The following is a 24,429-nucleotide window of genomic DNA, read 5'->3' as shown; positions in this document are numbered from 1 at the left end:
GGGCCAGGAGAACTGAGCAGGACTTGGGGACAGGACATACTCTGACTCGGAGCCATTGGCAGCGTGCAGAATCCAAGCAGGTGGGAAGACACTTCGAGAGCCTGAGTCTTGACAAGAGGGCCAAGATGCTGAGTAGCCCAGCGGTTTCAGGCACAGGCTCTATGAGCACCCTGCCTGGATTCGAATCCTGACTTTGCCACTCCCTGGCAAACCAGTCACTTAAAGTTGGTGCCTCAATTTACTCAACTGTAAAACAAAAACGGCAGTCCCTTCTTCAAGGTTCTGTGGTGAGGAGGAGAGGAAGGAATGATGCAAAGCCTGGAACTGTGCTTGGAGATAGCTAGAGCTCAGGAGACACATTCAACAGATACTTAGTGAGGGCCCGCTATGTGCCAGTGGGAAAATTCTAGAAGCTGGGCATAGAGCAGTAAGCAGACACCAGAGATCCCTGCTCTTATGGAGCCGATATTCTGGGGGGGAGAACAACTGATAAACAAGTAAGCATATTAAAATACAGTCAAGTTCTGCAGAGAAACGATAAAGCAGGGGAGGGACTAGCAGAGGGGAGTGAGGGGAGGCTGCTTTATATAGGGTGGGCAAGGAAGGCCTCACCAGGAAGATGACATCTGAGCAGAAACTCAAAGGGAGGGAGGTGAGGGAGCCATATAGATACATAGGATGAGGGTATCTGAGCTGGGGACACAGCGAGTGCAAAGGCCCTGAGGCAGGGATGAAGATGATGAAAGAGATAGCAGGTGCCAGACCATGCAGGGCCCTGCTTTAACTCTAAGAAAGGAATTCTTAGAGGGCTTGGAAGAGGAGCAACATGGCCTGCCATCTGCTTTGGGGAGATCATTCTGGCTACATTCCTAAGAATTGGCTGTAGTGGAGAAGGGGAAGCAGGGAGACTAGAGATAAGGCCACTGCAGTATCCAGACAAGAGACGATGATGCTGGACCAGGGTAGGCCCAGAGGACGAGTACATGCATTCTGGACTCCCTTCCGGGTGGAGCCAAGAGGATTTGCTGTTGGACGGGACATTGAGAGGGGGCATCAATGAGGACACCTCCAGGTTTGGGTCTGATTAACAGGAGGGATGAAGATGCTGTGAACAGATGAGCAAGATTGGAAAGGCGCAAGTCTGGGGGTAGAAAATTCAGAAGATTGATTTTGGGTGTGCTGAGCTTGAAACGGAGAACTGAGCGGGCAGTAGGGAGGTATACCTCGAGTGAAGAAGAATCTGGAGTTCGGGGTTAAGGTCCAGGAGGGAGATGTGCATTTGGGAGTTGGCAGTGTAGGGGTAACTAGAGACAGTGGGGGCTTGGGTGGATGGAGGCCAGGCCCGGGGCCTCTCCAGCTGTGGGGGTCAGGAAGATGGGGGGGGCGCACACAGGAGGCCGAGGAGGAGAGGCCAGGGGTCTGGGAGGGGAGCCAGGAGGGAGGCCACCCAGAGACCAGGTGCAGAAGGAGGCAGAACGGTATAACTAAGATTCCTGGTGTCTGACCGGAGTGAAGTCAGGAGGAATAATAGAGGGGTCAGGGAAGCTTCCAGCATCCAGGGCCTTAAAGGGCCACCCGCTGGGCTGAGATCCAAGGTCCAGGACAGGGAGGGGCTGGCTCTAAGGGGACCGGGTGGGCAGAGAGAGGAGTTCATGAAGGTCTGCCCGCCAGGCCCACCGCGCTCCGGGCTCCCCTCTCAGCTCTGAGCCTTTGGGCAACAGGCAACCCTAAAAAAATATTTCTTAATCATAAAAAATGAAGAGAAAGATCGTCTATGATCTCCCATCCTTCAGCTCTGCTTTCTTCTGCGGCAGCTCCAACCCCAGATGGGCTTCCGAGCTGTGGCAACAAAGGTCCCCGTGGCTCCTGGCTGTTGGGCAGCCCCTGCGGAGGAGGGCCTCTCCTTCCCTGGGGTTCCTGCAGAAATCCCAAGTGTGGTGCTCACTGGCCCAGCCGTGGTCACACGTCCCCTCTGAGGGCATCGCTCCCAGTGGCCCAGCCCAGGTCCCATGGCCACAGCTGAGGTCTAGGGAGGTGGGTCAGCCTCAGATGACCAAAGTGAAGTAGAGGTAGTTCTTTGAAGGAAAGTGGGGCTGTTACCCACAGGCAAGGGGGGAATGCAGGGCAGACAGGGCTGCAGGTGTCCCCACTGGGACTGACGGATGAGGTGGCCACAAAGTGGCACTCGGGAGTCTCTGGGAGCTGCGCTCCGCACACTTTGAGCGCCCCCTGGAGGCCAGCTACCGCCATTCACAGAAAAAGTAGAGCCCAGGACAGGTGCTCCTGGGTGAATGGACTTTGGCTGCAGGGGTAAGGGATGAGGCCAGATGGACATGTCCTCTTGGGGAAACTGAGGCAAGGCCCTATAGGAGACTCAGCTTCCAGGATAGTGAATTCAAGATCTCTTGTAGCACTGTGACCACACGCACCCATGCACATTCACACGTCTGTGCAGTGGGCAGAAGGCAGCCTTCGCCGCCTCCCTAACTTGCCACAGCTTCTTCCTGAAAGCAGAGATCACTGAGCAGCCTCCTGTTCCCCACCTACTTCGTAATCAATCAGCAGGGGCCTCCACCAGACTGTCTGGGTGAGATAAAATGGCCTTTGCACTGAGTTAACCCAAGGCTGAATTATTTATCACCTACCCTCCCCTGGCTATTTAAGTGATGGACAGCAAGTGACCTTGCCTGTGTCTGCTGGACCTGAGTTCCCCCTTGCTCTCGAACAGAGTGGGGGAGGGTGCATTTGGGAGTTGGCAGTGTAGGGGTGACTGGAGACAGTGGGGGCTTGAGCCCCTAGTCTGTGCCCGGTGTGTGGAAGTTGCTTGTATCTGGTCTTAGGCCCCTTGTGGACACCCCAGGAGTGAGCATGTTATCCCCTTTTAACCGAGAGGGAGGGTTTTTTTGTTTTGTTTTTAAGATTTATTTATTCAGGGGCGCCTGGGTGGCTCAGTGGGTTAAGCCGCTGCCTTCGGCTCAGGTCATGATCTCAGGGTCCTGGGATCGAGTCCCGCATCGGGCTCTCTGCTCAGCAGGGAGCCTGCTTCCCCCTCTCTCTCTGCCTGCCTCTCTGCCTACTTGTGATCTCTGTCTTTCAAATAAATAAATAAAATCTTTAAAAAAAAAGATTTATTTATTCATTTATTTTAGAGAGAGATGAGAGGGGAGGTACAGAGGGAGAGTGAGAGAGAGGTTTTTTTAAGATTTTATTTATTTATTTGACAGACAGAGATCACAAGTAGGCAGAGAAGCAGGCAGAGAGAGAGGGGGAAGCAGGCTCCCCGCTAAGCAGAGAGCCTGATGCAGGGCTCGATCCCAGGACCCTGCAATCCTGACCTGAGCTGAAGGCAAAGGCTTAACCCACTGAGCCACCCAGCACCCTGGGAGACAGTCTTAAGCAGACACTGAGTGAAGAGCTCGACGTGGGACTCGATCTAATGACCCTGGGGTCATGACCTGAGCCAAAATCAAGAGTTGGATGCTTAGCCAACTGCACCACCCAGAGGGGGAAGAGACTCACCCAGAATCACAGAAAGGGGGGAGTTGGGATTTGAACCCAGCTCTGTCTGGTCCAGCCCAGAGTTCTGCCAGCCCACCTCCCAGGCTGCTGTGGGACATAGACATTTATTTAACAGATGCCATTGAGTCCCCTACTACGTGCTGGGCCACAAGCAGAGACTAGGGAGTGCGTAGTTTTCCCGTCCATGGAAAAGGGTGGAAATGGTCCCTGCTTGAAGGGAGGACTGAGTGAGGAAACGTGGTACCTCCTTGTTATGGAATTCACAGCTAAAGAAGAAAAGCAGAGTTTGTGTCCCCATTGTCGATGCTCTGGCGCTCTTGTTTGCTACCTTGCTCTGAATGTTTTCTTCTGTGATGGAGATCACCCAGTTTAAAATCCACATTTTTTTTTTAAGATTTTTATTTATTTATTTGACAGGTAGAGATCACAAGTAGGCAGAGAGGCAGGCAGAGACAGAGAGGAGGAAGCAGGCTCCCTGCAGAGCAGAGAGCCTGATGGGGGGTTTGATCCCAGGACTCTGGGATCATAACCCGAGCAAAGGCAGAGAGGCAGGCAGGGAGAAAGGGGGAAGCAGGCTCCCCGCTAAGCAGAGGAACCCACTTTTAACCCACTGAACCCACTTTTAACCCAGCTTTAACCCACTGAGCCACCCAGGCTCCCCTAAAATCCACATTTTTAATGTTACTTAATGTGGCGTCATGGGCCTTCCTCCTGGTCATTGCAGATCACTATAAAAATACTCATTTTTGTTTTGCTTAAAAGTACCGTATCCAGGGGCACCTGGGCGACTCAGGTAGTGAAGTGTCGTCCAGCTCTCAATTCCAGCTCAGGTCATGATCTCAGGATCGTGAGACTGAGCCCCATGGTGGGTTCCGTGCTCAGCGGGGAGTTTGCTTGAGATTCTCTCTGTCCCTCTGCCCCTCCCTCCTCTCTTTCTCTAAAAATAAATAAAAAAATTTTTTTTTGGTTTAAAAAAGTACTGCATCCATTCAAAAAAAGTCAAACAGTTTAAAAAGACAGATGCGGTGGAAATCAGTACCTGCCCCCCGTCCTTCCCGCTTCTGTCCCAGAGGCTTCTTGAAGAGCTGGTCTGTGCTTCTTCATATGATCCGTCATGAAACGTACCCACAAGCGGGAGCACAGGGAAGCCGCCGTCCCCATCATGCTTCCGTGCGCCTCAGCTACGGGCCCGTCCGTACACACACCGATGCAAAGCCAGCTGCCCTTTAACGACGGCCTGTATCAGCATCGGGAGGACCGATCATCCTTTATCTCATCCATCTATGGATAGACATCGAGATCGCTTCCACTCTTTTGTTGTTACATCAGCACTGTGATCAGTATCCTCATGCAAATGTCCTTTTGTCTGCGTGCGATTATGCGTGTAATAGAGTCACCGGGGAAACATGGTGTGTAATGACTGTTAACGTTATCGAGATGGGATGGTGGACAAACTCGTCCCCCCACAACCGAGGTGAACTGCTGTTCCACCCATGCCTGGAGCTCCTTTCAGGGAACCCCACACACATCGTAGCCACAAGCTAAATACCTGAATATTAAAACATTTGGCTAAGGCTGAAGTCTTGGAGCAAGAAATTTTATCCATTTTCCTGATTATTAAACTATTGGGAATTTTTATGTTCAAGAAATGATTGGCTCTCGCGGTTCCCTTGATGATGGCTTCCTTGCTTCATACGCAACACTCAGATATTTGAAAGTAGATGTCCGGATGTCACGTCACTTGGCTGTTGTGTACCAGCCAGTCACAAAAACCCAGTGGCATACACCACTGAGCACTTACTTAGCTCCGGTGTCTGTGGGTCGGCTGGGAGTCAGCTGCTCTCCACTAGGCTCAGCTGGACTGCCGGCGCCGCCCCGTGAGTCCCGCGTCCTCCGTGCGGGACCAGCAAGCCAGCCGGGCGGGTGGAAACACACAAGGTTTCTCAAGACCTAGACTTCCTGTGGTGCTGTCAGTTCTGCTTCATTCTTTTGGCCAAAGCGAGTCACTGATTCATGGTGACTGGGAGGAAGTGCCAAGTCCCCTGCGAGGGGCGTGCATACAGGGAAGGGCAGAGTATTGTGGCTGAGGATGCCGTTATCCTCAGATGTTAACCACAATATTCGGGGATACACCTGGTTCCTACTTCTGACACTGCTTCACCGATTAGCTCTGAAGATTACCTGTGTGAGCTCAGATCAATGAGTTTGCTCAAGGTCAAGGATGCCAGGAATAGCCCTGAGGTCGACATTGGGCTACACCAAAGCCCCAGAGCATATTTGGGCCACGGCCTGAGCCGAAGATAAACATGAGTCATGCCTAGATGTTTGGCAGGCGTGGGAACCTCCATGCCTTGGCCTGGGCTGTGTTTGTGGCACAGACCGGTCAGCTCTCACTCCACGCCGGTGTTGGGGGTGTAATGGGCTCCTTCTCATTGCAGGGGAATATGGGTCCTGCTGCCTTCTGGCTTCTGCTCTTCCTCCTCAAGAATCCCGAGGCCCTGGCGGCTGTTCGTGGAGAGCTCGAGCAGCTCCTCTCCAGAGCAGAGCAGCCCATTTCGCAGATGACTACCCTCCCCCAGAAGGTTTTGGACAGCATGCCTGTGCTTGGTGAGAGAAGCAAACCCTCCAAATTAGCCCCAAAGACTCAGTCATTGTGGGCATGCTAAGCCCTTCCCAGCACGGACTCCTACTGTCCGGAGTCCACTGGCGTCCTCTGACCTAGGGTCCCCCTAGACCTCCTATCTTCTTATACCTGGCATCTCTGTGCCCCTCTCTCAGCTGCCCGGGACTCGTGGACTCAGTCAGTCTGTGGTTGCTATTGGCCGAAAACCTCACTTAAACTGGCTGAAGCAGAGGAAGGACTTTTTTTGAGGGCGTTAACTAGAAAGTTCAGAAGATAGCTAGCTTCAGGCACAGGTGGATCCAGGCGCTTTAACAGAGCTCAGTACTCCCTCTCAGCCCTGCTCTGCCAGGTTGGCTCCAGTCTCGGGCCTGTGGAGGGTGGGAGGGTGCACTTCTCTGCAACAATGGTACCCAAAGTCCCAAGAATTTGTCTTTGAATTATATGTCCACCTGAACCAAGTCCAACCCAATTTTTTAAAAATTTGGGTTGCTTGGATTGGCCAATTACACACAGCCCTTGGAATTGGGAATAAAGTCAATAGCCCAACCTCTGAGACCTGGAGAGGGCATGGTCCCCAGAAGAAAACCAGGGAACTATGTCCAGATGGGGACTGTAAGCTGGGCAGACAGAAACAACCAATATTGATGGCCTTGCTCTCCCCTAGTCTGCTCTGGTATCTCCCTGGCTCCCCTGGTCCCTCACAGATTCTCCTAGAGTCAGACCCAAACCCTCACATCCCTCTGAGGACCACAGTAATCATATCTCATAACTTGGCCTTTTGTGGTCTCACTGTGTGATGGTGGGCAAGTTACACACCCTCTCTGAGCCTGCCCACCTTCCTCTGTAAAATGAGGGCCAAGGGTGGCATGTGAGTGTGTGAGGGGACAGCTGCTGACCCTTCCTGGTACTTGCCTGTGCAGATAGTGTGCTGAGTGAGAGCCTCAGGCTCACCGCCGCGCCCTTCATCACCCGGGAGGTTGTGGTGGACCTGGCCCTGCCCATGGCAGATGGGCGGGAATTCAGCCTGCGACGTGGAGACCGCCTCCTCCTCTTTCCCTTCCTGAGCCCCCAGAAAGACCCGGAAATCTACACAGACCCAGAGGTAAATTACATACTCGAGACCGCGGGGGGAAAATCAGTGGCTTTGGGACCAGTCAGATCTGAGTGGCAGCCCACTTCTGCTCTTTGCTGTGTGACCATGCCCAGATTACTTCACCTCTCTGTGTCTCTGTTTTCTCACCTGTGAAATGGACCTCATAATAGCACCTGCCTCACAGGCTTGTCAGGACGATTAAATGAGAACATGTAAGAAAGGCCTTCCCAGTACCTGGCACACGTAGAGTGCTCTGTAAGCGCTAGCTGAGCAATTTTCCTTTGTTTGGAATGTTACAGTGTCCGCTTCTCAACACTTCTCTCTCCCTGGACTTTGAGATGGGTCAAATTTTCATAATTTCTAACAGATTTGGGTGCTTACTGTGTGCCAGGCCCTGTGCTATGTCTCCGTCCACCAACCCACCCTCCCATCCCCCACCCACCTATTCAGGCATCCACTCACCCATCTGTCCATCTGTCCAGCCCCCCGCCCATCCCTCAACTGGCCCGTCCGTCTCTCTGTCCACTGATCCCTTTCCCTTCCTTCCACCCTCCTTTCATTCACGACCTCCTCCGTGCCAAGTCCTCACCATTCTACAATGTCACCAAAGGAAATTGGCATCCTCTTTTTTAAAAATAAATTTTTAAAATAACCTCTGTGCTCCTACACGAAGCTTGAACTCGTGACCCTGAGATCAAGAGCTGCCTGCTCCCCTGACAGAGCCCGCCAGGCGCCTCTAAAAATCATTTTAATCTTTAAATTTTAAACTGCCTAAGCCATATATGCTTATGAAGTAGAAATATACAGGCACGTATGTTTAACAGTAAAAATTTTCCTTTATTCGTTTTACTTTCCAGTTCCGCAGAGTTCCCTAACAACGGTTTGGAGTGCAGCCTTTAAGTTATTTTTATGTCTTTGCAGACATACACACACACACACACTCACGCACATAGGAACAGATAGGTGTGTGGACAGGATCACACAACACGCGCTCTTCCGAAACTTCAGCAACTGGTCTAAAAATTTCTGTGCGCACACACAGACCAAGCTCAGCCTCCTAAACGGCTATCGTAATTACTTTAACCAGTCCACTATCCATTGACCTTTACAATGTTTTCAGTCTACTCCTCTTATAAACAACACTTTGAGGAACATCCTGACACGGTTTTCTTCGGGAACACATGTTGTGGGGGCGGAGTCAGAAAATGGACCTCCTTCCTTTTCCAGGTATTTAAATATAACCGATTCCTGAGCTCTGATGGGTCAGAGAAGAAAGACTTTTACAAGGACGGGAAGCGACTGAAAAATTACAGCATGCCGTGGGGAGCTGGGCACAACCAGTGCCTAGGGAAGGCTTACGCCATTAACAGCATCAAACAGTGAGTGTGGGGGCGGGGAGGGGGAGCGGGCCTGATGGGGGAGGTTCCTGCCCCAGCTCGCTGGCCCACGGCCTCCTCTTCTGAGATCGTGGCTTCTCAGCCAGGAAAATGGGCAGAGGCTCCAGAGGGCCTGTGAGCCATCTCCTGCCTACAGATCTGTTTATTTGTGTGCTCGAAATGCCTGCTAACTTTGAAGAATCAGAAGATCTCACATAAAAAGCCAGATTTCTGGTCTCTTTTGAAATAATCAGATCTGGCAGTGAGCTCTTCCCTCCGAACGTGGTGTCCGAATATTAAACACGGGACGTTCTGTGCAGCTGACCGCTGCCGTCTGTCTGCAGCTGCCCTGCACGTTCAGACCCCCTCAGCAGAAACTGGCCAAACGGCATTGTTCCCTCTTGGTTATTTTAATGCCTGTGGACCCGAGTGCCTTATAAATTCTCTTCCCTAGATCCCAAGAGCCTTGGCCCCCAGGCCGCAAACAGATCAGGCCAGGGTTAGGACATCCACCCTGTCCTGTGCCGCCCCCTGTGTGGCCATAAGCTGGGTAACCTGATGTGTCTGGGTCCTCAACTGTCCAGCTGGGGGTACTGATCATACTATACCCCAGGGGTGTCAGAACAAAGGAATTGGGTCTTGCGAAGTACTTAACCCACTGCCTGGCTCCTTGTAGGTATCTAATAAGGACTAGTTATTACTGTAATTACCAATATGCCGGCATTGTGCCAAGGGAATGGGCACGTTACATTAACCTATTGGTCTCCGTTTTCTCAGCAGTGAAATGGAGCTCCTAGTATAGCCCGTTCTGCTGTGATGCTGCAGGTTACATCCCTAAAATTCATGGCCATGTGAAACCACACAATAAAATCCACAAGCATTTGTGGGGGAAATGAGGCTGGGACCCGACAGACAAAAAAACCTCCTAAGTGCCATGTGCAAGTTAAGAACCCAGAGGGGAGAAGGTCGTACAGGCTCATGCGTGTTTCAGGGCTGAGAAATACGTAAGTCCTGCCATAAGTTTGACCTTGAAAACCACCGGAAGCTTGGTGGAAGCGGGTGGTGGGCGGGTTGCAGCTGTGCTGTGAAGCGTGGATGGAGGGTCCCCTGAAATCCGACACCCAGTGTCAGTGGGGGCGCACCAGCCACCCCGGGAGCCTAGCACTCTGGGGGAGTTCAGGTGTGTGCGTGCGTGGGTACGCGGATGCCTGCTCAGTGGGTCCAGCTGGGTGTGGCTTTGCATTGTCCACCGTGCTTCTCGCACACGAAACACATGAGCAAATAGGAAATTTGCCTGAAGCCTCCTTGGGGCCCCAGTACATCCATCACGTGAAACAGACCCACGTGTTCAAAAGTGTTGTAACAGAACTGACTGCAAGTCCTAGTTCATAAAGTTTTTGGACAGATAAAAAGAGACCTGGGATGCTAAATGCTTAGCCCAGCGCCTGGCACCTAGCATTTCAACAAATCAGTCAATTTGTTATTTGCTCTCCCCTCACTGTCGTGCAACACTGCTCAGTAGGGGTTCGTCCAATACTGACTCCGGAGGCCAGGTCACCTGCATCTGTGACGGTGCCCCTGGGTGAGGGGAGGTGCCCGGATCCCCATCCAGCTGCGGATACAGAACTCCCCAAACTGTCTAAACTCACTCTCCAGCATCCTATAGCTTCAGAGCTGGGACAGATCCATCCCACCTCTTTAACTTCCTTTGACCAGGTGGGGAAACTGAGGCCCAGAGTGGGAAGGAAACTTGATGAGGGTCAAGAGGCAGAGCCACGTTTGCCTAGCTCTGCTGTCAAGAGCGTGGACTTCGCTCTACCGTCAGAGCAGACAGTAAGGGTTCCAGGAGCTGGGTGGGGCTCCGGGGGTGAGGAGGACTCTGGTCTGCAGGAGTCCGAAAGGGTCACTTAGTTGGGAAGACTCATCGGGTGATGCTGCTATAACAAACGACCCCCAGACCCCTGTGGCCTACGACAAGGGGTTTAGTTCCCGCTCACTAAATGGATTATGGGTGTGAGAGCCCCTGCCCTCCACACAGATTCAGGGACCAAGCTCTCTCCATCTCCCCACTCCACCGCCCCAACTCAAGGTACATGAAGCCATCAGGCAGAGAGCACACCAGGAGTCTTGTGCTCACCACGCTGTCTTTGGTGTGGAGTCAACCCTTGTCACTTCTGCTCCCAGCCCCGGGGGCAGAACTGGTGCGTAGGCCTCCTAGCCACAGGGTCAGGTGGACGGAGAGGGGCTCGTGCACTCCAGCTGGGCAGGAACCACCTGGCTCAGACTCAGGAGGAAACCATTACCTTCCTGCCCTATTCCAGAGATGCCCCCCTCGTCTCCCAATCCTGCACACCTTCAACACCATCTCTCTGCAGATTCGTGTTCCTCGTGCTGGTGCACTTTGACCTGGAGCTGATCAACCCTGACGTGGAGATCCCTGAATTTGATCTCAGCAGGTACGGCTTCGGGCTGATGCAGCCGGAACACGACGTGCCTGTCCGCTACCGCATCCGGCCGTGAGCTCCAGGAGCAGACGGGGCTCCGCACATATGCCTCCACCCAGCCTGCCCCTCATCACCCAAATTCCTGTGTCTACGTTTGCCCTGGGTGCAGGAGCTTTGACCACCCAACGGGGCCAGCACTCTCCTGATTTTTTCCTAGAAGGCTGTGTCCAGGGAGGGGAATGAAAGCATGCTGAGAGGAGGGGGTTGGAAAAGGACACCAAAAGCTCTATGAATTGTCTGCAGCTATGACTGAGTTCCACATGAGGCTCTGCTCCCAGCTCACCTTGCGCCCCACCCCCCACCATTGTAGGATAGCCACAGAAGCTGGGGCAGGCAGGGCAGAAGCGGAAGTTCTGCCGTGTCCCAGCTCCCCGATAGGGCCAAGTCCTTGACAGTGCGGTGGTCCAGGCCTTAGCCAGTCAAAGCAGATCCTGACTTTAAAAGGGCCCATCAGGGCCTTACGGTGTATCTATTGAAATAAGCTGTGTCCCCAAATTCTTATTAAACTAGCCAACACCAGAGGAGTCCCTTAGAATATGCCTTCCCTAGGCGCCCCACTCACTAGACACATCCCTCATCTCCAATCACAGTGACGCTTGAGAAAAGTCAGGAAGGTTTTCCCAAAGGTCAAGGTACAGATCATGAGCCCCCTTCAAAGGCCGGGCTCTGAGGAGTAGAGTTCTCTGTTCTAGACATAAAGCCTCCAGATGGGAGAGCTTTCCCAGGGTCGAGACTCAAGTAAGGAATAAGGAAGACTGTCCCAACAGGGTGGTCCTGATGGAAGGAACCAGCCAGGGCTCCTGGGAATGGTTAAGCAAAAAAAAAAAAAAAAGAGGTGTTGGTTTTCTACGTTCTAGCTTGGGAGCTCCAGGCGCGGCGTATGGTCCATTGGCAGATCTGTTTTATCTGGCCTACGCTTATGAAAAAAATACATGAGTTGTTACCATGTCATCTGGGGGGAGAGTTCATTTAAAATGCCCAGCTTCTCTTGAAAACTTGGAAGAGCGGGCTGCGCTGGCCCCATATTCCCAAGGGCAGCTGTTAGCCGGGCTGCGCAACAGCTCACACCCTTACCCAGGCCAGGGGCATTCTGGCTCACGAGGGTTTCCACGTGGTGGAAATTTTTTTCTGCTCCATTCACAGTCTCTCGTGGCCCTTGAAGGCATTCCTGTTTGAGAGCCCTGTTCTGATTCTTAGAAGTGATATTGGAGGAGGTGGTAGGAACCTACTCATTGGTCCTCAGGCCAGTGACCCTCCCTATCTTGGCTGCGCCACCCTTTGAGCAGACAGATTAAGGATGAAAACTTGCCTTTGCCTCGGCTTTAGAGAAAAACAGGTCAAAGAGGAAAACTGCCTGGAAACATTTATTCTGATGTTAAATATTATAATGAACGTTAGGCCCTGTTTACAGAGGACTCTCTATAGGCCCGTGACAGGCACAGTGGATGCAGTATTTCTCCTTCTTGCAGCATCTCTGGGAAGAGAGGACGATTAGACCTTCTTGAGAGACGAGGAAATGGGCTCAGAGAAGTGATGTGACTTGGTAGGATTTGGCAGAATTATTGTCCCAGCAGCACACGGTAGATGGGCAGCTCTGCGTTCCTTGGGTTCAAGGCGGGTGGTGGAGGGCCAGTTCCGATTCACACCGGAGAGCTGACAGAGCCAGAGGCGCCCCTGGCTGGCAGCGTCTCCCGAGACACAGACATGCATATGCACGCGTAGCTCGGCCCCTGTAGCTCTAGCTGGAGGGAGGAGAGGACGGGAGATCTCAGAACGGTCCAGGGGCCAGTCTCTGCTCGGAGCCACGCCAGGGCTTGGGGGCTTCCCTGGCCCTCAGCCTCCAGGCACCTCCAGGATTCCCAGACAGACGCTGTGATTGGCAGGAGGCAGGATATCCCCAGGGAAACCCATCTTCACGCCTGGGTGACCCCCACTGCCGCCTGCTTCTTAACTCTGCAGGAAATCAGGGTTGGCAGCCTTCCGTGGGAGGACAGAGCCGGTTTCCATGGCAACCGTAGCTGCCGCCTCCTGGCTTGGAAGGGAAGGAAAAGGCTGGCAGAAATAGATGCAGGAAGGTCTCTTGGTGTGGGGCTGTAGCCTGGTGCGCTGGGGGAAAGCCCTTATGACTGCCCCCACCGCCAAGTCCCGGCTGCCCTATCACGGGGACTAGGTTCTCACCCACATTCCCAAAAAGGCCAATTCCTTTTAAAGGTGGTGCCTCCTTGGAGCCACAGACATTAGGAAGAGATGGTTCTCCCACCAGGCGGCCCCAGCTGGTACCAAAGATACTGAAGCAGAGCTTGGGAGCCGATGCTTTAAGCCCTGCCTTGTTTTAATCCTTTTTCCTTTTTTCTTCCCTCCACCCACCCTTCTTTTCAAGAAAAAAAACATCAATATAAGATATAGAGTAAAGAGGGGAAGCTGCATGTGTTAGCTCCTTGCTGCAGGTTAGTTAGGAAGGTATCGGGACATCATTGTATTTCTTCAGACTTTGCTTTAGAACCACAAAGGTGCAGGAGGCAAGTCAGAAATGCTCTTAGGCGGACCCGATGAAGCGTTTCCTTCCCATTGGCATTATTATTTTGTCTGTGTTCTATTTCGTATTGTTGTTTACCAGATATTTTCCTTTAAAACAGACTCATTGTTTCAACTTTAAATTTGCTTAAAAGGGGGGACTTTCTTCCACCGCAGCCAGTAAAGGACAACATGTATCACTCGCTGCCAAAAATAGAAAGTGGCTGTGAAAAATACATTTGCGGGGGCGGGAGGGGAGGAGGCGGTGGGGAACTGTGGAAGGGCCTCTGGGCCCCTGTCGCCGAGGCTCAGAGCCTGAACCCTGGCTCTTCTCCGTTGTAAAATGAGACAAGCAAGCGTTGCCGGGTGTGTTACAGCGAGGTGGGCACCACCCCAGACCTTCTCCCTGACCATCCCTGGCTGGAAGAGGAAGAAGCGAGCTCCGCCCCTTCTCCGGCAGCCGGCTGGCCCCGCCCACAGCGAGCTGGGAACGGCCCACCTGCCCACCTGCCCACCTGCCCATCCATTCCCCGGATGGAGAAACAGGCTCCGGGAGTTCAAGTGTCTTGCCAAAGTCCTTGATCTTGGTGTGTGTGGTGTGTGTGTGTGTGCGCGCGCGCATGCAGTGTTTTGGGGTGGGGGTAGCAGTCATGATTATGCCTTGCTGTTTTAATAAAGAATTCTATTTTCATATAATCTCAATGAACGGAAAAGTGCTGAGATGTATTAAACCATCCTTGTTTATGGAACTGCCTCTGAGTGTGATTCAGGTTGACAGTCGGCCATGTCCTCGACGTCAAGGCTGGTTTCTGGGAAGGGAGCACAGAGGACCCACGGTATGCCTACTTTGGGACAGGGCCTTTCGAATCCAGTGACAGGGCAAGCGTTCCTCTGTATATTATGACCCATTTTTAAAAGATAGAGAAACTGATGGTCAGAGAGGCGACGTGGCTTGCCCAAGATCACGTGGCTAGTTAGTAGCCACAAGAGTTGAGGGCAGCCCTCTCTGCCTCCTGAGACTGTGTTCGGGATCTTTCTATCAACAATCCTCCTGTAGGCAAGAGAGGGCCCAGATGCCCATAGAGGACCTTGGGATAGGAGGCTCACAACCCAAAGTAAGACAAAAAAATCGTCTGAAAAATTCACTGGATGTTCTCTGTCCTTCACAATAACATATGTATTTGGGGTTTTGTTTTGTTTAAAGGTTTTATTTGTTTGAAAGAGTGCATGAGCAGAGGGAGGGGCTGAGGGAGAAGCAGACTCCCCGCTGAGAAGGCAGCTTGGGGGACCATGTGACCCGTGGCCTGCTTGGGGTAGGGCTCTGTCCCAGAACTCTGGGATCATGACCTGAGCCGAGGGCAGACACTCAACCAACTGAGCCATCCATCCAGGTGTCCCTGCATTTATTTTAATACAAAAATGAAGAGGTGGAATAAATTAGATTTGGGGGCGATAAAAAGAAAATTGTTTTTTCTCTCCAATCTTAGATGAAAAGGTAATTTCCCAAGGTAAATGTCCCTCGCATCAGGTTCCTCGTTTATAAGGGGGCATGGAGGCAGGTCTGGTGGGATTGAACTTGGCTGTGATAGACCTCTCAAGTAAGACAGTGACATTTTTTTTTACATATGAGATGTTTCCATTCAATAGAGCAGACAGTTCTTGCCCTTCCATCCAGATACAGGAGACCAGAAGCGGTGCGGTAGCTCCCCTCCCCTCTGGTTGCTCCGGCATGTCTGTGTGTGTGTGTGTGAGAGAGAGAGAGAGAGAGAGAGAAAGATGGTGCCGAGTAGGGAGAGTTGGTGGCATGCTGTCCTCTCGCCCTGGGACCTCCCCTAGGACCCGCTCTATGTGAGAAAGAAGGAAATACTCAGAATTCTAGCAACTGTCTCCCCAAGCCCAAAATGCCATCAGATGTCTCCCCATCTCTGTGGAGGGGATGACAGGCAGGGGACGCAAAGCCCATCTGGGGCTGGCCCTGTGTCAGAGGGGCCGTCACTCTCCCTTGAAGGAGGGGTCTTGTCACGATTGTCCTCAGAGTGAAGACTGAGGCCACAGCAGAAACTGAGAACTCAGAAGTCTTTAAAACATCCTTTTACATCCTAAAGGTAAAAATCAAATCAGCTATTCCCTGCTTAAGACTCTCCAAGGCTCTTGACATAAAATCCAAACACCGCTCCACAGGCCTCACCTACGTTATTTTTCTCCTTCTCTGTTTTTCTCTCCTAGTCCCTCTTGGACCACTCTTGCCCTCCTCACTTAGTCTGCTATGGCCACACCCACCACCTTCCATCTCCTTCAACCCTCTTGCCCCAGGGCCTTTGAACCTACTCTCCCTTCTACCTTTAGCTTGGAATGCCCTTCCCCTTGCTCTCTTATGGCTTGCGGATTACTCTGATTCATCAATCACCTGTAGCATCCCTCCTCCCTCCTTTCTGTTGTTCTGACATTCATACGTTTCTTATTTCCTTCTCAGCAATGATCAATATCAGATTATTTTTAAATGTCTCTGTTTATGCCTCCCAGTTGAATATGATCTCCAGGAGGGAAGGTTAGCTTTACCACCCCCTCATTCCCAGCATGCAACATAAGCTTGACATATAGTAGGTGCTCAGGAAATACACACTAAGTGAACAAGTGGTCTTTTCCTCATTGTGGGCGAGTTTGTCTTTCATCCTGGATGGCAAGGAGTCATGAAGGTTTATCAGCAGGGGAGTGACATGGCCAGACTTCTGTTTAAAGCCTACCCCGGTAGCTGTGGGGAGGTTGGGTTAGAGGAAGGATCAAACTAGGGGAGGAAGATCAGAGAGGAGTCAGATGAGACCAGGAAGAGGTGGACAAGGGCAGTGGAGAGAAGGTAGAAAAGATATCAGTTCCCAAAGGGCAGGGGAGCTAGACGTCAATGAAATGTTATCTTACAGGAATCAGTTCATTTGCTCCCAATCTCTGTAGCTTTGATTTCCTCCTTTTGCTGACTTGCTCCTTTTCCATCACATCTTGGAGTTCCCAGGCCATCTGCGGGGAAGAAATATTACTTTACTTTTAATTGCTTTGCTGGAAGCTCATGCCTCAATCCATCCATGCCCTGTGTTTCATCATTTTTTGGCTGCAGACCCTGGGAGTCGATGGCTTTGGCAAAGTCCAGGCTACAAAAGGGTTTGATGGACTATGTGCAGGTTTACCTATCTCCTTCTGTGGGACCCTCGTGGGCACGCATATTTCCTCCCAGGAAGGGAGCTGGAGCTTACCACAGAGCAATACGTGTCATAACAAACTCTAAAATGGTAGGTAGAAGATGAGTGAGTGGTGGCCAAGAGAGTGATGGCCAGTGAGTGGGTGGGTGGACGGATGGGCGGACAGATGAGGGCATAGGTGAGCGGTGGACAGATGCATGAGTATTTGGTCTGGATAACTGTGTGGGGGGAGGAATGAGTAAGTAAGTAGATGCATGGATAGGTGGATGGATAAGTGAATGAGTAACTAGGTGGGTAGGTAATTGGGTATATGGGTGAGTGGGTAGATGAATGGGTAAATAAATAAATGGGTAGTGGATTGAGTTGGTAAGAAAACCGGGCTCACCCTTTACCAGGAAGCTGGCCCAGGAAACCCAGGGCTTGATGAAGTTCATCAGGCTAGAGTAGAATGGGATGGATACTAGAATCAGAATCTGGTCACTCAAGGACCATCCGACAGCAAGTAGGTCTTTATATTAGCATATTCAGCCCAAGGGTGAGAGAGCTTGAAAGAATCTTAAATGAGGTCAGATACATGCAAAGCACTTAGTACAGTGTCTGGTATAGAGTAACCACTCAGTGTTGGCTGTTACTATTGTGGCTGTTGCTACTATGTTATATGAGTGTGCACTTCCTAGTGTTAGGCATGGGTGCTAAGCACTACGTATGTATTATCTCAGACTCCCCAGCAACTCTAGGGGGGGGGTAGATTTTACCATGAGCCTCCTTTTATTTGTGATTACGATTATTATTATTGGGTGTGACAAAAGAGAAGCAGGAGAGAAGACTGGAGTCCAAGCTGATGGAAAATCCCCCGGGGCTGCTGGAACTTTGGGCAAGGCCACAGCAAAGAGGAGTTGTCCTGAGTGACATCCACTCAGAGATGTCAATGATTTCCCTTGAGCCTTTGGGTGTCCCTGTAACTACCTCATAAAGCAGTTATTCCTTCCCAGGGGTCTGTGAGGGAGAGGGGAGAGGGGAACTTCTCGTTCCGTGCCTGGAAGTGCCAAGAAACTTGAGGACACTTAGTGGGATTTTAAGTAAGGGATAGCTGGTATTATGGAGTTTAAGAAGGAAAAAACTGACTTCAAGTGGATACATCTCTTGCTACCACAGTTGAGAAGGGATTCACTTGTATTTATAGGGGTGAATTGGGTTAACTTGGTATCACTCAGCCTCAGGTAAAAAATCTCAACACCTCTGGGCAGGAAGTCTGCCAAGAGGGCCTCAATAAATATGGTTTGTGACCTGGAACCAGCCCTCAGCTGCCCCCCCCTCTGGTTGACTTTTGGGGTACTGTTCTCCTTGATGAGCTGTTAATTTTTCCTGTCTATAAAATGACATGGTTATACTTGAACACTTACAGGGGCGGGGGGAGGGGGCTTCTCTGTAAAACATTCTGAATTTTATTATTCTTTTTGCCCTGTTTCCTAGAAGTTCATTTGCGTTACCCCTGTTTCTTGTAAGTACATTATAAGGAGATGGTAAACTTTTGGTTTGTGGAGAAAGAATTGTATCAGTTGGACTCTTTGGGACATAAAGGAAAACATCACAACTCAATCTGGGTTAGATAAAAAGGGAGAATTTACTAGCTCACACAGCTGGAAAACCCAGGGGCAATGCCTTGAGGCACAACTAGATCCAGAAACTCTAATGACATTGTCAGGACTCAGTATCTCAACCTCTGGGCTGTACTTTCCCCTGAATTGCTTTTAAGTCTCTCCTCTTAACAATGGCAGAAAATTCTAGGAAATGAAAGCAAGATGTTTTCAAATAGTTACAGTCTTTTCATTCAGAAAGTAAAAATTCTCAGCTGCATGCTGTGCAGAGCCTGGGGAAACAGAGAGAGACAGAGCTATTCCCACTGTCTGTACTTCCAAGATCCAGATGTATCTAGATGTTCTTTATCTAAATCTGGAACCCAACTTTGCAGGACTTGGGCCACCCAGAGGAAAGAATCCAAATGACAAGGAATATCTAGCACTATTCTTGGGCTTGGGGAAGAATCAATCTCCTGCCTGAGCCTTGTGTCTGTGACCTTGCCTACCATCTCCACCACCACCATCCCAGCCTCAGCCCTTCACCTCTGGCCCCGACAGCTGCAGATGCCTCATGAGGGGTCTTCCTGCTGTCATCTTTGTCCCCCCCAGTACTCCATAATGCACACAGCTGCTCACCTCACAGAACATATCAGCATGTGGGACTTCCCTGCTTAAAACTCTGTCATGGCTTCCCATCAGGATTAGAAGAAACTCAAACTCATTCCTTATAACCTTGAGAATAAAATTCCAACAAGGCTCTGCATGGCCTAGTCCAGTCTACCTCTCTAACCTCCCTTCCCAAGGTCATTTCCATCTTACAGCTTTTGCTTTCATTGGCTCCCCGGCCTATACCTCTTCCTCAGAACTTCACATGGTTTTCCTCTCCTTGCCCTGAGGTTCTGAGCTTAGATATATCACCTCCTCCTGGAAGACTTCCTGTCTGACAACCCTGTCTAAAGTTGCTGGCGCCTCTCCCAGATATGCTCTGCACTTCCTCTTGTTTACTTTTCTTCATGGCATTTATCACAATCTTAGTGATCAGATTTCTTTATTTAACTTGTTTACTAACCGTATTCCCCGCCAGAATGTAAGTCCAAGAGCATGGGGATTGCTTGTTTTATTCTTCTCACTATATCTCCAGTGTCTAAGAGTAGTGTTTGGCATATAGTAGGTGCTCACTAAGTCGTGGTTGAAAGAATAGCATTTCCAGACCAGCAAATTCTTTTGCCTTCTATTAATCTAGGGTTTTTTAACCTTGGCACTATTGACATTCAGAACAGGAGGATTATTTATCGTGAGTGTCCATCCTGTGCCCTGGAGGATGATTAGCAGCATCTCTGGCTTCTACCCACAAGATGATGACATCTTGGACAAGGACCATAATGATGGAGGTGATGAGAAGTGAACAGACTTCAAAAAATATAGTAATATTGGGGCACCTGGGTGGCTCAGTCTTTTAAGGGCCCAAATCTTGATTTCAGCTCAGGTCTTGATCTCAGGGTCATGAGTTCAAGCCGTGTGTTGGGGGGCTCCATGCTGGGCACGGAGCCTACTTAAAAAAAAAAAAAAAAAAAAAAAATATATATATATATATATATATATATAATTTTTGTATATTTTATTAAATATATTTTAATATTTTAAATATAAAATTTAAATATTAAAGGTAAATATAAAAAATAAAATATACATATATGTACCTATATATTATGTTAATAGTGTGTATATAATTGTATATGTACACATAATATTATGTATATAATACGTATATATTATACTACGTGTGTGTGTGTGTGTGTGTGTAGTAATATTATGTGCAACACTATGGAAATGAATATTATGTGCAACACTATGGAAATGAATCTCTTTGTTTTATAAATGAAGAAAAGGGTCAGAGAGGGGAAGGGGCCCTGTGGCTTAGCCACAGCTTTCTCATCCAAAGCAGGGTGCTTACTGTGTATCCCTATCACCTATTTACTCGTCAGCAGTAAATATGTATTTGAAAGAATAAATAAGTGAACATGAGGCCCAACTATGGCATCCTTAGGGAAGCCTTGCTCACCTCTTCAGGTAAATCCTTTGGTTCTGTATTCATTTCTAGAGATTATTTGATGGATTCTGTCTCCTCCACTGGACAGAAGCTTCAGGGGAGGATGGTACCTTTACCGAGCCTGGCACAGAGCCAGACACCCAGTAAACTCTCAATAACCAGCTGCTCAAGGTAATATGAACGAATGAATAAATCACCAGGCTCTATAGACCAGCTGACCCCTCACTCTCTCTTCCCCTCACCCTACTTTGTTTTTCGTCTTAGCCCTTGCCCACCAACTGCCACATTGCCCATTTCTCTGTTGATCGACTTCATTGTCCACCTTCCTCCACTAGAATCCAGAATTCCATCCTACAATTCTATTTGAGAATCTAGCTTGGAAGCACATGAAAGCAAGGGCTATTTAAAATTGCAATCTGCCCCCACTGCACCCCCGCCTCTATCCCTCTCTTCTGCTTCCTTATCCCCCCAGCGCTTATCATCTTGGACATATCTTTTGACTTTCTTGGTTTTTGTCAGTCTCCAGCCAGCTCTCCAAGGAATAAACATTTGTGTCTGATTCCCAGCTGTTTCTCAGCCGTTTATCCTAGTGCCTCACACAGAGTAGGCGCTCACCCCCACCTTCTTCACCTGACAAAGGAAGGCGGGATTGCGCGGCAGCCGGGAAACGGAGCCCAGGTGGGAAGGGCCGGGCCGCCAGGTGCAGCTCCTCTCAAAGCCCTAGCCCGCCCCCATCCTCACCTGGAGGCTGGGCCGGGCAGGCAGGAGTTAAGCGGCGCGCACGCTTCCGACCCGCAGGTGGCGCCGTCCCGCCTCGGTGCCCGACTCTCGGCGCTCCGAAGTGCGGGACAGAATCGCAGCCAGCGCAGAGCCTAAGCTCAGCCTCGACTTGTTGATCTCGCTCAAGCAGCAGCCGCCGCCGCCGCCGCCGCCGCCGCGGGAGCAGGAGCAGGAGCAGGAGGAGGTGGAGCAGGAGGCGCCGCCCGATCGCGGACCTGCCACCCGCGCCCCCAGCGCTCGCCCGCGCCCCCAGCCTCAGAGAGGGCGCCCCGGCTCCGCGGCGCCTGCAGCCCTAGCGCGTCGCCTGCCCGGCCGGCGTAGGCCGGGCCCGGCCCGGCCCCGGGTCCGCCGCTGCCCGCGGGCGGGGGCGCCCGGGCGGCCGGGGCGATGCGCGTTCCCTGGCCCCGGGAAGCGGCCGCCCAGGGGGTGAGTGTTGAGGCGCGCGGCCAGCGGCGGGGACACAGAGGAACAGAGGAAGGGGACTCGGTTGCCGCGGTTCGGCCTGTTGGTCTACCCGGGCTCCGCGGCTTCAGGCGGGGGGTGGGGGAGTGGGTGGGGGGATATTATGGTGGGGGGAATTCTTCGGGCAAGGGTTGGGGCCTAGGGAGGCACGAGGGGAGAGGGCGTCAGCACATGCTGGGGGGCTTAGGGCAGCCCCCGAAATCACCAGCGCGCGGCGGGAGGAGGGCACGTTTTGAAAAGGCCAGAAAATTCAGCTCCTTTCCCCGCCTCCCACCTCCCCCACCCATTCCCTTCCAAGCACCGGGAAAGGCGCAGAACCCGGAGTTATAAAAAGCCATCGCAGGAGAGGAGCGAGGAGGGGGGGAGGGGGCGGGGAAGGAGAAAAGGAAGGATGGAGCAGGTTGATCCGTAGGACTCTGCGCGCCCCTCCCGGTGTGGAGTAGGGGTCACAGAGGGAGGGTCAGGACTCCGCGCAGATCTTGGCTTTGCATCTTTCAGGGCTCACTTAGATACCGGAGCGACCTCAAGAGATGCTCCCGTGCTTTAGGGAGAGGGGTCGCTCCTGAGCGAGGCTGTCTTTGACCACCCTGTCAGTTGTGACCTCCGACAGGTGGGCAGCAGCAATTCCCCCGAGAATTCCCCCCAACTCTTTCAAGGTTTAGAAAAACCAAACCCGCTGCCACCCCCTAGAACTCAAATTCTAATTATTTCGAAGCAGAGGGAAAGAAAAGATGAGAATTCTTTAAAAAAAAAAAAAGTTTTTCATACAGCGCCCTTTTCTGCCCATTGTGGGGCCTGGTTTGGGACTCGACGGGGAGACCCAGAAAGAAGCGAGTTTCAGCACTCGACGGGGAGGACAGCGCCCCGGGCGGCTGGGTCGGTCCAGAGCTGCAGAAACCCGGGGTGGGGCCTCCGGGATCCCCGGAGCGCCTCTTGGGGGCCCTCTCCCCGCCCCAAAGAGCCGCCCCTCCCTCCACCCATGGGGTGGGGCGGACTTCAGCACCGGCGGGAGGGACAGCGCCAAGTCGTTCAGCAACCCCCCCCCACCCCGCCCCCCAAGTCCTGAGCCGCTTAAGTACCGGGAAGGTCAAGGCCAGTTGGGGCCCCCGTGGAGAGGTGGGGAGGGGCTGCGCCCAGCTCCCTGTTTGCTGACCTGCGTCCGCTTCCTGCCTTGCAGCGGTCAGGATGGAGGTGAGAAGACGGCCGTGACGCGTGCAGGTGCAGTCCCCTGCACCCCCAGCAGCCCACAGCGCTCCCTGCCCCCCTCCCCCGCAGCGGCCGGCCTTGCCGTCCAGTGACAGCGGCCTGGGGGGGCAGGGGGGGCGGGGGTGGCCGGACCAGCGATGCCGGCGGGCATGACGAAGCATGGCTCCCGCTCCACCAGCTCGCTGCCGCCCGAGCCCATGGAGATCGTGCGCAGCAAGGCGTGCTCGAGGCGTGTCCGCCTCAACGTCGGGGGTCTGGCACACGAGGTGCTCTGGCGCACCCTGGACCGCCTGCCCCGCACGCGGCTGGGCAAGCTACGCGACTGCAACACGCACGACTCGCTGCTCGAGGTGTGCGACGACTACAGCCTCGACGACAACGAGTACTTCTTTGACCGCCATCCAGGCGCCTTCACCTCCATCCTCAACTTCTACCGCACTGGGCGGCTGCACATGATGGAGGAGATGTGCGCGTTGAGCTTCAGCCAAGAGCTTGACTACTGGGGCATCGACGAAATCTACCTGGAGTCCTGCTGCCAGGCCCGCTACCACCAGAAGAAGGAGCAGATGAACGAGGAGCTCAAGCGGGAGGCTGAGACCCTGCGGGAGCGGGAGGGGGAGGAGTTCGATAACACGTGCTGCGCAGAGAAGAGGAAAAAGCTCTGGGACCTCCTGGAGAAGCCCAATTCTTCCGTAGCTGCCAAGGTGAGTCTGGGATCTATCTGCAGGCAATTGCACTGGGGGCTCTGCTTGAGTCCCTCGCTTGATGACCACCGCTGGGGGTCTCTGGCTTAGTTCCCAAATAAGAAGACCCGAAAAGGGGTGGGGCTCTGGCCCAGACCTAAGAGGTGAGGACCAACCCCCTGCGACTGTTCTGTTTGCACCAGTTACCTCATCCCTTGATGATTAAACACTCTGTATCTCGACTGTTGGAGAAGAGGATTTGCAGAGATGTCAACTCCCACAGCAAGAGGGTAGACTGAGTAAGAAGGCACAGAGGGACGTTAAAGCCTTGCTGGGATGGAGTTGAGTTTGGTCTGTATACATAATGCTCCCTTGTGGAGTCCTAGACCCAGGTGGGAGGGGGTCATGTGCGATTCTAATACTTATCCCTGTATTTTTAACCCTACTTTGCCCCGAGGTAGGAATAAAAGCAGCTTACAGACGGGCTTGGAGGACACAGATACCGTCAGGCAGTTTCAACATCAGTAAGAAAAATGAGGCAAAGGAACTCTGAGGGGTGGATGTGTGCATATGTGACGCACACAGCTGGCTGTGGATGCTTGTGGGCGAAGGGTCACCCCTGGTTTGTTCTTTCTTTCGTGAGTTTATTCCAAGAATGATTTGGTGCAGCTTGTAAAGATGCTTTGGCTGTCGGAAGAGGATGTAAATTTTGAAATAAGACAGAAAAATGAGGCAACATGAAAAAATGAAGCAGAAGGAGGCAAAAAGGCTTAGATCAAACCTAGGGGTCCAGTGTGCTGTGGGGAAAGGCAGAGGCTATGCCGGCCCAGGGCAGACTCGGGGTGGGG

General features: G+C 52.0%; 2 protein-coding genes across 6 annotated transcripts in view; both read left to right on the top strand.

Annotated features, from left to right (window-relative positions):
- Positions 1–14,378, top strand: part of PTGIS (prostaglandin I2 synthase) — a gene marked incomplete at its 3' end in the record, with an annotated part of 41,152 nt that extends 26,774 nt beyond the window's left edge. For all 3 annotated transcript variants that reach the window (XM_082744885.1, XM_082744886.1, XM_082744884.1), the window contains 4 exons: positions 5,958–6,126; positions 7,063–7,244; positions 8,463–8,614; positions 10,987–14,378. In XM_082744885.1, the coding sequence (XP_082601011.1) occupies positions 5,958–6,126; positions 7,063–7,244; positions 8,463–8,614; positions 10,987–11,131 (648 nt within the window). The remainder of the gene's footprint in view (positions 1–5,957; positions 6,127–7,062; positions 7,245–8,462; positions 8,615–10,986) is intronic.
- A 6,744-nt stretch (positions 14,379–21,122) lies between these two features.
- The window catches only part of KCNB1 (potassium voltage-gated channel subfamily B member 1), a 103,746-nt gene continuing 100,439 nt past the window's right edge, over positions 21,123–24,429 (top strand). For all 3 annotated transcript variants that reach the window (XR_014315396.1, XR_014315397.1, XM_082744876.1), the window contains exons 1-2: positions 21,123–21,656; positions 22,870–23,602. Coding sequence is in view for 1 of the 3 variants with exons in the window: in XM_082744876.1 (XP_082601002.1) it covers positions 23,036–23,602 (567 nt within the window). In the remaining 2 variants the exon portion in view is untranslated. The remainder of the gene's footprint in view (positions 21,657–22,869; positions 23,603–24,429) is intronic.

Source organism: Mustela nivalis (assembly GCF_964662115.1).
Source record: "Mustela nivalis genome assembly, chromosome: 8".
NCBI classification, from domain to species: Eukaryota; Metazoa; Chordata; class Mammalia; order Carnivora; family Mustelidae; genus Mustela; species Mustela nivalis.
This window is presented reverse-complemented; position numbering and strand designations above follow the sequence as displayed.